This window comes from Asparagus officinalis, chromosome 8 (assembly GCF_001876935.1).
Source record: "Asparagus officinalis chromosome 8, Aspof.V1, whole genome shotgun sequence".
Lineage (NCBI taxonomy): Eukaryota > Viridiplantae > Streptophyta > Magnoliopsida > Asparagales > Asparagaceae > Asparagus > Asparagus officinalis.
In genome coordinates, this window is record NC_033801.1 from 127,233,606 (window position 1) to 127,247,278 (window position 13,673).

At 37.3% G+C, this 13,673-nt stretch overlaps 1 protein-coding gene across 1 annotated transcript; it reads left to right on the top strand.

The window, feature by feature from the left end:
• LOC109820081 (cinnamoyl-CoA reductase 1-like) lies at nucleotides 9,691-12,879 on the top strand. Its single transcript, XM_020386151.1, is given in 7 exon segments — nucleotides 9,691-9,883; nucleotides 10,024-10,212; nucleotides 10,215-10,238; nucleotides 10,241-10,380; nucleotides 10,558-10,723; nucleotides 12,210-12,396; nucleotides 12,486-12,879. Coding segments are annotated over 7 exon segments (969 nt in total). The 5' UTR covers nucleotides 9,691-9,762; the 3' UTR covers nucleotides 12,628-12,879.

Below are 13,673 nucleotides of genomic sequence, written 5' to 3' on the forward strand. Positions count from 1 at the left end.
GAAAGAACTTTTGACATTTGCATGCTTGTTTATATCATTTTCGATCAAAATAGGACTGTAACGAGAAAAAGGATTATTGTCTTGTAGGCAGATATGCAAAAGGATGTGGATATCTAGGCCTGTCTAACCGGGCTGGGCCGGGCAAAACCCGTGACTCGGACCCAGTCGGGACGGGCTGGACATTTTCTTTTTTTCTTTTTTTTATTTAAATGTTTATTTTTGTGTTATAAAAAATTTTAAGAGTAAATAACAATAAATTAAGAAAAATTTTGATAAAAAATTAATATCACTATAATTTACAACTCTTTCCAAAATAATTATATAATTTACAAATACAAAAAATCATAGAAATTAAAATGATAAAAATAAATTCTTTATTAATAATCACTAATAATTATAAATTTATTTTGGAATTTGTCTCATCACAATAGATGAATACATCCGAACTAGGTTGGCACTTACTCATCTATATTACTATCATTTATAACTTTTTCTAAAATAATTTATCACAAATTTACAACTAAGAAATATAAATTACAAAGTAATGAGTATTTCTACAATTCTACTCTTTTTTTTCTATCTCCTATTGTAAACTCATCAAGTTTATCTTTAATACTAGTCATCTGATCGATGCATTGAGTTCTCTTCTCGTACCTCCGCCAATCTTGTAGGCACATTATTGTCTGTACGGTAGACGGATCTAGTGATATCCTGTGGTCATTGATCAAATGTCCTGATGTGCTGAGGCAGATTCCGAAGCTACTGTACAAACTTACACTGTTAGTAAGTCACGGGTCATGATGGAAAGTATATGATATGAAACTGTTCCATATACTCTCCACCATTGCAAAAGATCGAAATTGTTATTTTGACTTTTAACTAAAGACGTAGTTAAATATTGTTCAATTTCAAAAACTTTCTTTGATGATCCAGATCCAGATCCACTAGTTAGCTGAGCTATCATTAATTCCCTATCAAAACTCATACCTTTGCTCCGACTTGAACTCGTAGAAGCAGAAGTTGTAGGCTGATGTGTACTTACACTATATCCAGCTGCATACTCATCATATAATCTTTGAAAATAAGTTCTAACAGTATTATGATGAGTAAAACTAGTAATAGTTTGATCATCATCAGTGTCAATTATCATGTTACCATACAAAGAATTTAACAAATTTCAAAGGCCAACATTCTTCAAACATGGATCAATAAGAACCTCCAAACCAAAACTAATAGGAATAGGCCTAAAATATTTATTAAACTTACTTTCCATTTGAAAAATCATATTTCCAAAATAATTATCCATACGATAATTACTAAAAAAGTTTGAATATTTAAAACTTGTAAAACAGCTTGAATAATAGTTGGATAATAACAATCAGATAATTAACATAGTAGTATCATAAAAAACTTGTAGCATCTCTTTTACACTATATCCTCAGTTATTCTATACATGCTACTAGAGCTGGAACTAGAAGTTTAGAAAACAATAAAACCATTTATAATTTCTTTATACTCTATTTCTACATTTAACATTGCATATGCAGAACTTCACCTATGATTAACATCTTTTGGAATTAATCTGGGTTTTAAAAATTTTTTTTTCTTTTACACAATTATTTTTATCTTTTAAGTTTTTGTTCAGAAGCATTATGAGCATAAGCTATTTTTCTAACCTTTTATATCATGGATTTAATTTCACCAAATGCACTTTGAACAATTAAATTTAAAATATAACACATACATCTAATATGAAAAATGTCACCATGATATGGCAATAGTAAAGATGATTTGATATGATTTATAGCTATATTATTATTACTGAAAAATGTCACCATGATATGGCAATAGTAAAGATGATTTGATATGATTTATAGCTATATTATTATTACTTACATTATCTAGTGAAAGAGAAAATATTTTTTCTAAAATTTCTAATTTTAAATAAGTTCTTCTATTTTTAAATTTGTAATATTAATATCACTATGTGAATCTTCGAATGCAATAAAAAATAAATTTTTTAAATATTTTCTAATTATCATTAATCAAGTGTGATGTGATACATAAATAACCAGTTTGTGCTCTAGATATCTAACAATCAGAAGTTAAAGAAAATTTACAATTTAAATTTTAAAAATAAGAAATTATTTTTGCTTGTTCCTTGTGATAATATTTCAAAATATCACATTGACAAGATTGATTAGAAAATTTTTTAAATGCAGGATAAAAATCATCTGTAATCATATCTACAAATTCATCATTTTCTAATAATTTAAAATGAAAGTTTTTAAAAACAATAAACCTGATGACGCATTTCTTGGCTTTAATTGCATCATAGTTCAAACGACAGAGACTACCAGAGGATGATGATTAGAAAAGTAAAGTTTGTCGGATATCTCCTTGAGCCGTTGCTTAACCTCTATTGTGCTTTTCTAAGTGGCGTTTGAGGTGGTTGGTGCTGCTTTTATGGTGAGCTTGAAAAATATGATCGCATAATGCACACTTAGTGTTTTGGATGAGAAGTCTACCGTGTTGATTCTTGGTGACTTCTATCTTCTCGAAGAAGTTCCACACATCGGATCTTGACCTTTTAGGAGCTCTAGGTGCAGGATCATCGCCATCGGATTCGTGATCAACATCGGTAGGAGGAGTAACTGTAGCTCCTGTAGTTGTAGTGGGAGTAGCAGGACTCATTTCAACATCGGGAGTTGAAATTTGCCATTCATAATCGGAGGAGGAAGCCATTTGATTGAAGAATTAAAGAGTAAAAGCAAGAATAAGAAAATATTAGAGAGTATTAAAGATTATTAGAGAGAAGTAGATGAATTTTGGATGAGAAAAATAACTGAAAACTCCCTCTATTTATAGAGACGGTCCTCTAGCCAAATGACCAAAATACCCTCAAAATTTGGCCCTTATTTGACTGTTGTTGGGGGCATTTTGGTCAAAAGTCAAAAATAATCGTTTTGGTCATTCGGGCCGGGCCGGGCCACAACAGTCATGAATGTGACCGTTGGACCCCTAGGTGGGGCAAGCCCGACCCAATATCCCGCCAAGTCTATGCCCAGATCCGGGTCAGGCCCGAACCCCCGGGTCCATTCCGAACACCGGGCTAGGCCTGGGCCTTAGGCCCAAATGGGCACCCCCATGGATATCCTTTGTATATGGCCCCATCCATTTTCAATGGGATATACACTATTTGGGCAAGTCTTTGTTCACTGAACACCCAATGTTCTAATATTTACCTATCTTTGGATCCATGCCTAAAATGAACAAAACGGCTAACTAGTTGAAGCGTTATACACAACTTCAATGCAGAATCTTTTAGCCAACAACATCTATACACAGCTTCAAGATTGAGAATTACAAGAGAATCTGAAGATTAATAGTTTACAGAAATAGTTTGGCAATATTCTTTATTGAGCAAATCCAACGAGATTCTTCACAATAGAAGTGCTTCCCTATAAAAGACCAATTCAGTGACATAAAATACATCATCTCTTACATTACGATTTCAGATGAAAATGGCATTCAACAAAGACTCCATTGTGATCGTTGCGTACCTCCTCGCGCTCATTGGTAAGTACCACCGTGAATGTTATGCTTATCAAATAAACATTTCAAGTTCCGTGACAATTTAGACTCATGTGTTGAGAATACAAGGTGAGTATTGTGCTCTAAAATGCCCTCAGTAGCACTTTTTTATTTGAATCTCCAACAAAATTCAAAATTTTTGAAAAACAAGCTCACAACACATTTAACTAATTTTTTTGCCGTGATTGAGACTGAAGCACACCCAGTTTACCTTTATTTTTTTTCATGTCTGGATGATTGAAAAGAAATCTCTATAACGAACCATAACCAAGATGGCACTGGTCGAAAACTGTGCATCGCAGGCAGTAAGGCGTCGACAATGCCCAGAAATCCATCTTGGATGAACATCACATAACGAAATTCTTATGTTTACATTTGCAACGTCCCATCTGCAATAAATCCTCCCACAATATGTTTCGTTTACGATCCTTAGTTTTCTACTAATGAAGTTGTTGTTGACCTTTTTACGTTCTACTGTCAGGTTGCTTGGTTTACGTTCACGCGGATCTCCAATGCGGACTGTACATGGGTGCATGTGATACCTGGAGAGACTGCGTCGACCAATGCAGAGCGGAGGGCTACAACCGATCGATCTGCGTTCACGACCCCAAGGGACCCTACACCAAGCTCACCTGCTGTTGCATGACCAAATTCTAGTTTACTTTGTCTTCAGCTTTAATGAAAATCTATGAAATAACGTGAATAAAAGGGGCCCTGAAATACGCATTGATTCTGTTCTCCGGTTACATTCTCGGTTTTGCTATCTGAATTTGAGTGGTGTATAGGGTTCTGCTTGCCCACAAGTTATCTCTATAAGAGAAGTTGTTGCTTCGTGCTCCTACGTGAGCAAAGAAAGCAAAATATATAATAGCGTGTCTTAATAACAAAGTATAAAGTTGTGATCCTAACTTTCACCACAATATTTCTCAAAAAATAAAAAAAATAAAAAAATAAAATGTTCGCAACATATATAGGGCGAAAGAGATTTTAAGATAATATTGGAACAACACAGATTCAAATAAGAGCAGATTTAAAAAGACGTACCAATGTATAAAATATTACAGGTTCCCCTCCTTGAAAAAGACAGTAAAGCAGAAAGGGTTAACCAGTTAAAATTAGCTACTAAAATATATATTTAACCACTAAAGAAGAAACCACACATAAGAAGTTCATAGATCAGTTACTGAAAAAAAAAACAAAGAAAGAAATTAGAAATGCATAGATCTTAAGCGGCAAAAATATCAAATTGGTATTTTTTTTACCTTAATGACAATTTGGTATATTTTTTTCTGGTGAAATATTGGTATAAATTATTTTTGCTCCGACGATATATTGGTATATTATTTTTTCTCCGGCGACAAATGGGCCTCAAATTTGGCCGGACTCAAATTTCTGACAAATTTTTTCACATGACGCCTCACGTGATGCGAACATGTCTGCCAGCGTGGCTCCTAGTGACAAATAATTACAACTAATCACATCCAAAACTATCCCTTTCTCCCTAAAAAACCTAGAAATGAAGGTATAAAATCTCACCACATTGAGAGTCGAGGGAGGATTTGAAGAGGTTGAAGGTCTGGGAGGCGTCGGAGAGGCAAGAGGACCGGAGGAGGGAGGGGAGGGAGAGATGAAGGAAGAGGCAAAAGATTGAGGGGATAGGGTTTGGGATTGGAGCTGATTTATGACGCTGGAAACCACGCTGGCAACCATGTTTGCACCGCGTGATCCGTCACGTGAGAAATTTCACCAAAATTTGGGTCTGGTCAAATTTGAGGCCCATTTATGGCCGGAGAAAAAATAATATACTAATATGTATTTGAATATATATATATATATATATATATATTATTTTTGCCGATCTTATGCCAGTTGGATAAAAGAAAGGGGGAAAAGACCAAACAACTAGGATCTCCGTTAACAGACAAACCAAAAATTAGAGGAGACTCTTTTCCTTTATGTTGCAGCCTTGACAATGATAATTGTTAGCAAAAGGAATGTCTTGTTATCCATTTCAATGTATACAATACAAATATTGTACAATATGTACACAAAGTCCTACAGAATACGAAAAACTCAAATGAGAACGAAAAATACTATGATAAATAAAAGTCCTAAGCAAGGAAAATACTATATTTGGAAATAATAATGTTATGCATGCTAATTATAAAATACTATGGATGTGCATCGCGTCCGCAAACCCCATGGTGATTATGATCCGCACATCTATTTCGATGTAACTGATTTAGAGTGAAGGGAGATTTGAAGGCTTAAAATTTTAAAATAGCATTTGATTATCAGTTGTATCAGGATTTTTATGCTCTTTCACTTCTAACATTTCAAAAAGGATTAAGTCATGAATCCCTTTAATTTGCCATCGGAATTGTTTATTTGGTTTTTCTCAAGTAATTCCTTCGTCTTTTTTTTATTATACGCGACTGGAAATCCTTGTAGAATATTCAGCCTAGAGGAGCGGGAGCCCCCACAAATAGTCTAGTGGTTGGGGGTTGGGGCCTTGGTTTAAAAGGCCGAGGGTCGATCCGTGTCTATGACTAATCCTAATTTCTAATTACTAGGCATTGGAACACTTATTCTGTTCACTTGGGTCTGGACTGTAAAGTTTACTTGGCTAGTACCAAGCCAATGTTCCTCGCACCAAAAGAAAATAAACCCTATGACTGAAAATAAAATAAAAACTGATGCGGTGAATCATTGAATCTATATAGATCAGCTACATCAGCTAAAAACTGACAGATGAAGATGGTGAAAATCGTTTTCAGGGGGCTGTTTTTGCGAACCAAACAGCCCTTTACAAAACTCCACCACGCAGATCGAACCAATGATGATACAACTAGAGCGACAGTGAAGTATCCAAACTGACTCGCTATTTGACATTTGAAGGGCAGAGGATCCGCACTCCTCCTTACTCGTTATATATTGGCTCTCCGTAGGATTTTTTTTTTTTTTTTTTTTCAATTTTTCTTTTTTCAAATGAGAACGAAAAATACTATGATAAATAAAAGTCCTAAGCAAGGAAAATACTATATTTGGAAATAATAATGTTATGCATGCTAATTATAAAATACTATGGATGTGCATCGCGTCCGCAAACCCCATGGTGATTATGATCCGCACATCTATTTCGATGTAACTGATTTAGAGTGAAGGGAGATTTGAAGGCTTAAAATTTTAAAATAGCATTTGATTATCAGTTGTATCAGGATTTTTATGCTCTTTCACTTCTAACATTTCAAAAAGGATTAAGTCATGAATCCCTTTAATTTGCCATCGGAATTGTTTATTTGGTTTTTCTCAAGTAATTCCTTCGTCTTTTTTTTATTATACGCGACTGGAAATCCTTGTAGAATATTCAGCCTAGAGGAGCGGGAGCCCCCACAAATAGTCTAGTGGTTGGGGGTTGGGGCCTTGGTTTAAAAGGCCGAGGGTCGATCCGTGTCTATGACTAATCCTAATTTCTAATTACTAGGCATTGGAACACTTATTCTGTTCACTTGGGTCTGGACTGTAAAGTTTACTTGGCTAGTACCAAGCCAATGTTCCTCGCACCAAAAGAAAATAAACCCTATGACTGAAAATAAAATAAAAACTGATGCGGTGAATCATTGAATCTATATAGATCAGCTACATCAGCTAAAAACTGACAGATGAAGATGGTGAAAATCGTTTTCAGGGGGCTGTTTTTGCGAACCAAACAGCCCTTTACAAAACTCCACCACGCAGATCGAACCAATGATGATACAACTAGAGCGACAGTGAAGTATCCAAACTGACTCGCTATTTGACATTTGAAGGGCAGAGGATCCGCACTCCTCCTTACTCGTTATATATTGGCTCTCCGTAGTTTTTTTTTTTTTTTTTTTTTGCAATTTTTCTTTATCTTATTATTCCATCTGTGCATTAACAATCACCAGAGGTTTTGCGCAGCCGCACACGTATAAAACCCAAAAGTAGGCCAAAAAAGCCCATGTGGTCATGAAAATGACTCGCAAAAAATAAAGGGAGCCAGCCTTTATCAGCACCTCACTGGTTTTGGTGGGATTCCCTCTTTGAGTAACCTCAATGTAAAGAAAATATATACATTTTTATTCTGTTTTACTGGACGGCTGTGGTAATTAAACACTGCCCACTTCTCAGATCATGTGCAGTACTAAAAACATTGTAATTTGTAGGTATTTTAATGTATCAATATTAAAATAACAAGTTCAATAGTCTTTTTTTTATTTTTGTTTTCAAAACATAGTTGAATAGTGGTTTTATTTTTAGTTTCAGTTGAATGCAAAACTAATTAAAAAAAGAATAATATGTTTAGTAGTTTTCTCCTACTAATTCAAAAGAAAAATTCCTTAAGTACCCAAAATGATGATCAACTCATTATCCAATAGTAGGGGTGTGCAAACGGTCGGTTCGGTCGGTTTTTATCAAATTTTAGACAACCGAACCGAACCACCTATTATTCAAAACCGAACCGAACCGTTGCAAGTCGGTTCGGTGCGGTTCGGTTCGGTTTGTCGGTTCTAACTTCATCAAACTTAAGCAACCAAGCTGCCATAATCCAAACAGAAGGGGGGAGAAAACCACATATGGTTCTTAATTATAGACTAATATTAGTAGAGAAAATATACGCTTCTGCTAAATTACAGAATATGACATACCTTTGCCTCTAGAAGACCATAGAAGAAATTAATCAGGACTTCATCTTCAAATCCAAGGAGCTCAATCACCCTCGTCGCGTTCCACGACCTGATCACATCCATCTTCACCTTCGTCATATCCACCTACTAATTGAGAGTTTAGGGTAACTGAGATCGAGAAACGATCGAGGAGAGAGTTAGGGTTTCGCTCACCTTGAAGAAACCCCCGACATTTTTCTAGGGTTTTGGTGAGAACGGGAGCGCTCCGCAAAGAGGTACGCTTGCTGTGTTTTCTTCCTCGTCTATCGAGGGTTTGGGTCAGGGACGGAGATCTTAGGACCCAAAGAGAGGAGGCGGGAGGAGGCGGCGGGTTCAAAGTCAGAGGTGAAGACGCGACGGTCGACGAGGGTTGCGGGTGAGGACGCGGATCCGCAGTCGATTAAGTGGTTGTCGATCGGGGAGAAAAGATCTGAGGAGAGGGAGAGATTGAGGAGGAGGAGGAGGAAATTGCTGGGGTTTCGTGGAGTCGCCATGGAATTGGATTTGGTTGGAGCTTGTGAGAAGTGGAGCAATTTTCGTGGGATACAGAGCGGCGGCTGGAAGCTGAGTTTGGAGAAGAGAGACTTAGGTTTAGCTTGGATCTTATAGCAAGTGAAAGAACGGGTCGGGTGATGAAAAAATGCGTATGAGTTAGGGCGGTCGGTTCGGGCAGTTCGGGTTGAAAATTTTTCAACCCGACCCGAACCGATTTAGAACTAAAACCGAACCGAACCGCTAAACTTCGGTCGGTTCGGTCGGTTTTTTCGGTTTGGACCGAACTGTGCTCACCCCTATCCAATAGGAGGGGAACAACACACTTGTCCCCTTTATTGGTCCCATATTTTGGATCCATGTAGCAAAACTCAATTCAAAAATAGTTTCCGTTTGACTCGCTGTAACTGTGAAAATTACAACTAGGACATTTTGAAATAGCTATAGTTGTTCTTTCCATGGCGATTAATAACTTTCAGTTATAATATTTTCAATTCCCAATCAAAATCGAAATATAATTTGCATTTGCAAAATGTACCGATTTTAAAAATTAAATGAAATCAAACATAATTACAGCTCATGTAACTCCGAAGGATAAATTTTTAAAACCGACCCCTTTGAGTTTTTAATTGCAAAAAACGACCGGTTTTGAAAATATTTACAAAAACCGACCTGTTTTCAGCCAGGGGCTGAAAACAGGTCGGTTTTTTTAATTTTTTTTGGGAAACTTCACGGGAGTTGAACTCCCGTGAAGTTTGGGAAAAAATTTTCAAAAACCGACCCAGTTTCAACCAACTAGGTCGGTTTTTATAAATAAGATTGAAATGGATCGTTTTTTGCAATTAAAAACTCAAAAGGGTCGGTTTTGAAAATTTATCCTAACTCCGAATAATTGCAGTGACAAGAAAGCGCAAAAGCATCCGATGTCTGTTTAAGTCCGCTAGCTGTCCTAACACAAAACTCTCGTCCTTCAAAGCGAAGAGCGAAGATGTCGAGCGAAGCGAAGGAGACCGTGTGCGTGACCGGCGGTAGCGGGTTCATCGGGTCCTGGATCATCCGCTTCCTCCTCGACCGCGGCTACACCGTCCACGCCACCGTCAAAAATCTCAGTTCAGCCCCTTCACAACTCCAAAATTTCCTCTCTGCCCCCCAGTCTTATCGTCTCTTTTTTTTTTTGCACATTGGCCCCTTTAATTATACAGGGCTTTTCCGCAAGTTTACGTATTTTTTTTCCTGATTCTGTCCTCAGGCGACGCCGGCGAGACGAAGCACCTGGAAACCCTAGAATGGGCTGCGGCCGACCGCCTCCGCCTCTTCCAGATCGACTCCTCGACCCGGCCTCATCGCCGCCGCCGTGAGCGCGCCGCCGGCGTGATCCACGTGGCGTCCCCCTGCATCGTTGACCGCGTCGACGATCCCGATCGCCAGCTCCTCGATCCGCCGTCAAGGGGACCATCAACGTCCTCGCGCGGCGAAGGACGCCGGTGCCAAGAGAGTCGTGGTGACGTCATCGATCTCGGCGATTATTCCGAGCCCTAACTGGCCTGCCGATGTCATCAAGAACGAAGAGTGCTGGGCCGATGAGGATTACTGCAGAAAGAATGGGGTGAAAATTTTTCCCTTACTTTTCAGGCTAAATTACAGAAAACACCTCTAAGGTTTGCAGGGTTCAAGCAAATTTTATCCATAAGCTTTTTTTAAAAATTTTGACAAATTTGAATCACCCCCCTCCCTCTCAAGGATTGATGATAACTTTTGGTTGGCTTGGGTGTTTTGGTTGTAGATTTGGTACCCGTTGTCGAAGACGCTGGCGGAGAAGGCAGCGTGGGAGTTTGCGGAGAAGGAGAAAGGGATGGAGGTGGTGGTGGTGAATCCGGGGACGGTGATGGGGCCTGTAATCCCGCCGGCTCTGAATGCCAGCATGCTCATGCTTCTTCGCCTTCTTCAAGGTATCTTGGCAGAAACTTTTGTTCTAGTCATTTTAGATGTGCTACATAGATTATGATGCTTGCATTTTTGCGCTACATTCACCGGACGAGACTTCAATGAACTAGAGAGTGAGAGACTCTTTCTCTGAAACCATGATACATGATGTTGAGGGTAGTAAACAAAACCCCATCTCTTGGTAAAAACAAAGGCTCGCTTTGGTAGATATCACCAGTCTTTGATTGATGTCTCCCATCTCCTCGATTATCCATCTCCTTTCATTTTCTTTGCTATATGTGTCTTTTTATCTCCTCCACAGAGAAACCCTTTGCTTATAATATCTGTGTCTTTCGTATCGTGTTAGGTATCTAGAAAATAGTTTTTGTATCTATCTCCAGCGAGAATGAAGTTTTTCTGGTGTTTGTAAGCATCATATGAATTACTGGTTGCTGACTTATTCATGTTCATTCATTGCCAAAGCTAGTCTAACGGAAATGGACATTCATGGGAGAATTGCTTCAATTCTATGGACAGTATTACGACGATCAAGGCTTGTGGAATGGCCTAGAGAGGCTAAAGCTCTGAAACATGCTTTGTAGATGACTCGATGGGGTTCCTATGTACTGGATATTCAATCAAACTAGACATTGATATTGATACAGATGCACCAATAAAAGCTAAAGCAAGCATAAAACACAAGATGAAAGTTTAACACTATTTGCCTCCATGATCCATCGCATGTTTATAAGTATGTAACATGGTCTTGGCTGATCAACGTATCAGCGTCATTTGCTAAATTTTCTTCATATTTAATCTGCGAAGTCCCTAATTTTCTTGATTTTGCTTCTCTTTATTCAGGATTCATTCAATTCTTCTCCTGTTTGTAATATCAAATTTTAAAATAGCTCCTAAGATAGGATCGTAGGAGATTCTCATGAGAATGTTCAATCTCATATCCTCTCACCTTGAATTCTGGTGAAGCATGCATGTCTTGACTGGAGCAAATGCAAAATCTGGAAAATGACCAATTTCAAGGCAATTTTTGGTGAGTTTGACCTGGAAATAGGACTCGACTCTTTGTTTTTCTATTGATCAATAGCTTAACACATCTCTCTGTTTATCTTGTAGTATGTCATTAGCTGTCATCGTTGAATACAAGTTACTATTTTGACGTTTCTAACTGTAATAATACAGATCTCAACCTGCAATTAGGATGTAAAAAAAAAGTTTCTTAAACATAAAAATGTGGGCTACAAGGATTTGATAAGTATCAAAGATATGTCAAAAGTGTAAAGCATCAGCATATATTGTATGGAGTATATGCTTGAAAAACGCTGGATTTGTGCTAGGAGTCCTCAAGAAGTGGTAATGTTCAGCACAGTTTGATGGGCATGATAGAAGTTTCCATGCTATGTATATTAGTTAGTTGAGCTAGTTCTCGAAAAAGGCGTGCTAGTGTTAGAACTGTAATTTCAAGAGAACTGATCCTTCGTGATGCTACTGTAACAGGCTGCACTGAGGTTTATGAAAATTTTTATATGGGTTCTGTTCATGTCAAAGATGTTGCATTGGCTCACATTCTAGTCTATGAAAATCCATCAGCATCAGGGAGGCACTTGTGTTGTGAAGCCATTGCTCACTTTGGTGACTTTGCTAACAAAGTAGCTGAACTTTACCCGGAATACAAAATACCTCAGTATGAGCTCAAACTCTGTATATCAGCAAAGCTAAAGTTCCCTGTTCAAATTTTCATAACATTGTTTTGCAATTTTTTTCTCAATGCAGATTCCAAAAGGACACTCAGCCTGGTCTACTGAGGGCTAAAGATCCATCGAAGAAATTGATCGATTTGGGCATGAGCTTCATCCCTATGGAGGATATCATTAAGGACTCAGTTGAGAGCTTGAAGAGCAAGGGCTACATATGAAATGTTTCTGGAGCTGAATCAAATATTGCTTGCCACACCGTTGTCTAATTTTATGTATGTAGGCAATCGAGTATTGTTTTCTGTTGTATCCTAGAGCTTGGTGTCTGTATGTTAAGATAACCTATTGAGCGCATGCCGAAAGATACGAAAGAGAATAAGTGGCAGCAGTGTACTCAACGAGAAACTGGCTTGTATTGAATTAGTTTTATATGCATAGTTGGTTGTTCTTGCCATTTTGCAACTTACTTTAAAGTAGCATTTGGGTATCAGTTGTATCTTGATTTTTAAGCTCTTTTTACTTGTCATATAGATATATCTATCTACGTAATGCACATGAAAGAGGATTGTTATATCAAAACTTTTGACTGCCTCTTTTGTCCTCTCAGTTTTGATAATTTGCAATTATGCCATTATGAAAGTAAATGCAGCTCATAATTATTAAATAATTAAATTAAAATTAAAATTAAAAAAATTTAAGAGTAGGTTTGGGATTATGAGATGGAGAAACAAAGTGGCTTTTGAATTGAAGGGGCAATGAAAATAATTAGGCTAAAAGTAATGATTTAATTAGTTTGTCATAGCAATAATTAGTTTCATGGAAATTTAAGAGGTCATCTAGGAATTTGCCAAGGTCCCGTACAACGTGGTTACCCCTTGGGACTGCGAGGTATACCATTAGCAAATATGAATTGATTTTAGGATAAAAAAAGGACACTAAAAGTCAAACATAGAGATAATGAGCAACTAACCCCGGTTACTCAAAAAAGAAGGAAAAATGATGATATAATCAGAATAGAGGTCAAAATTTTATGTCTAAGTAAATTTATTTTAGTGCGTGATTGTGCGAGCTATATGTGAAAAAAAAAAATTTCAAAACATACAACAATATACTAGTCAAGAATAAAGAATGATCAAGACACGAATTCCTTATTTGCTATGAGGATGAGAAAAGTCAAGTGGTACCTATCCAAAAAAAAGAATTCATTCAGATACAGAGGATAGAGGATAGGAAAGGAACCATCATCTCTAACAACAATTGAATATGG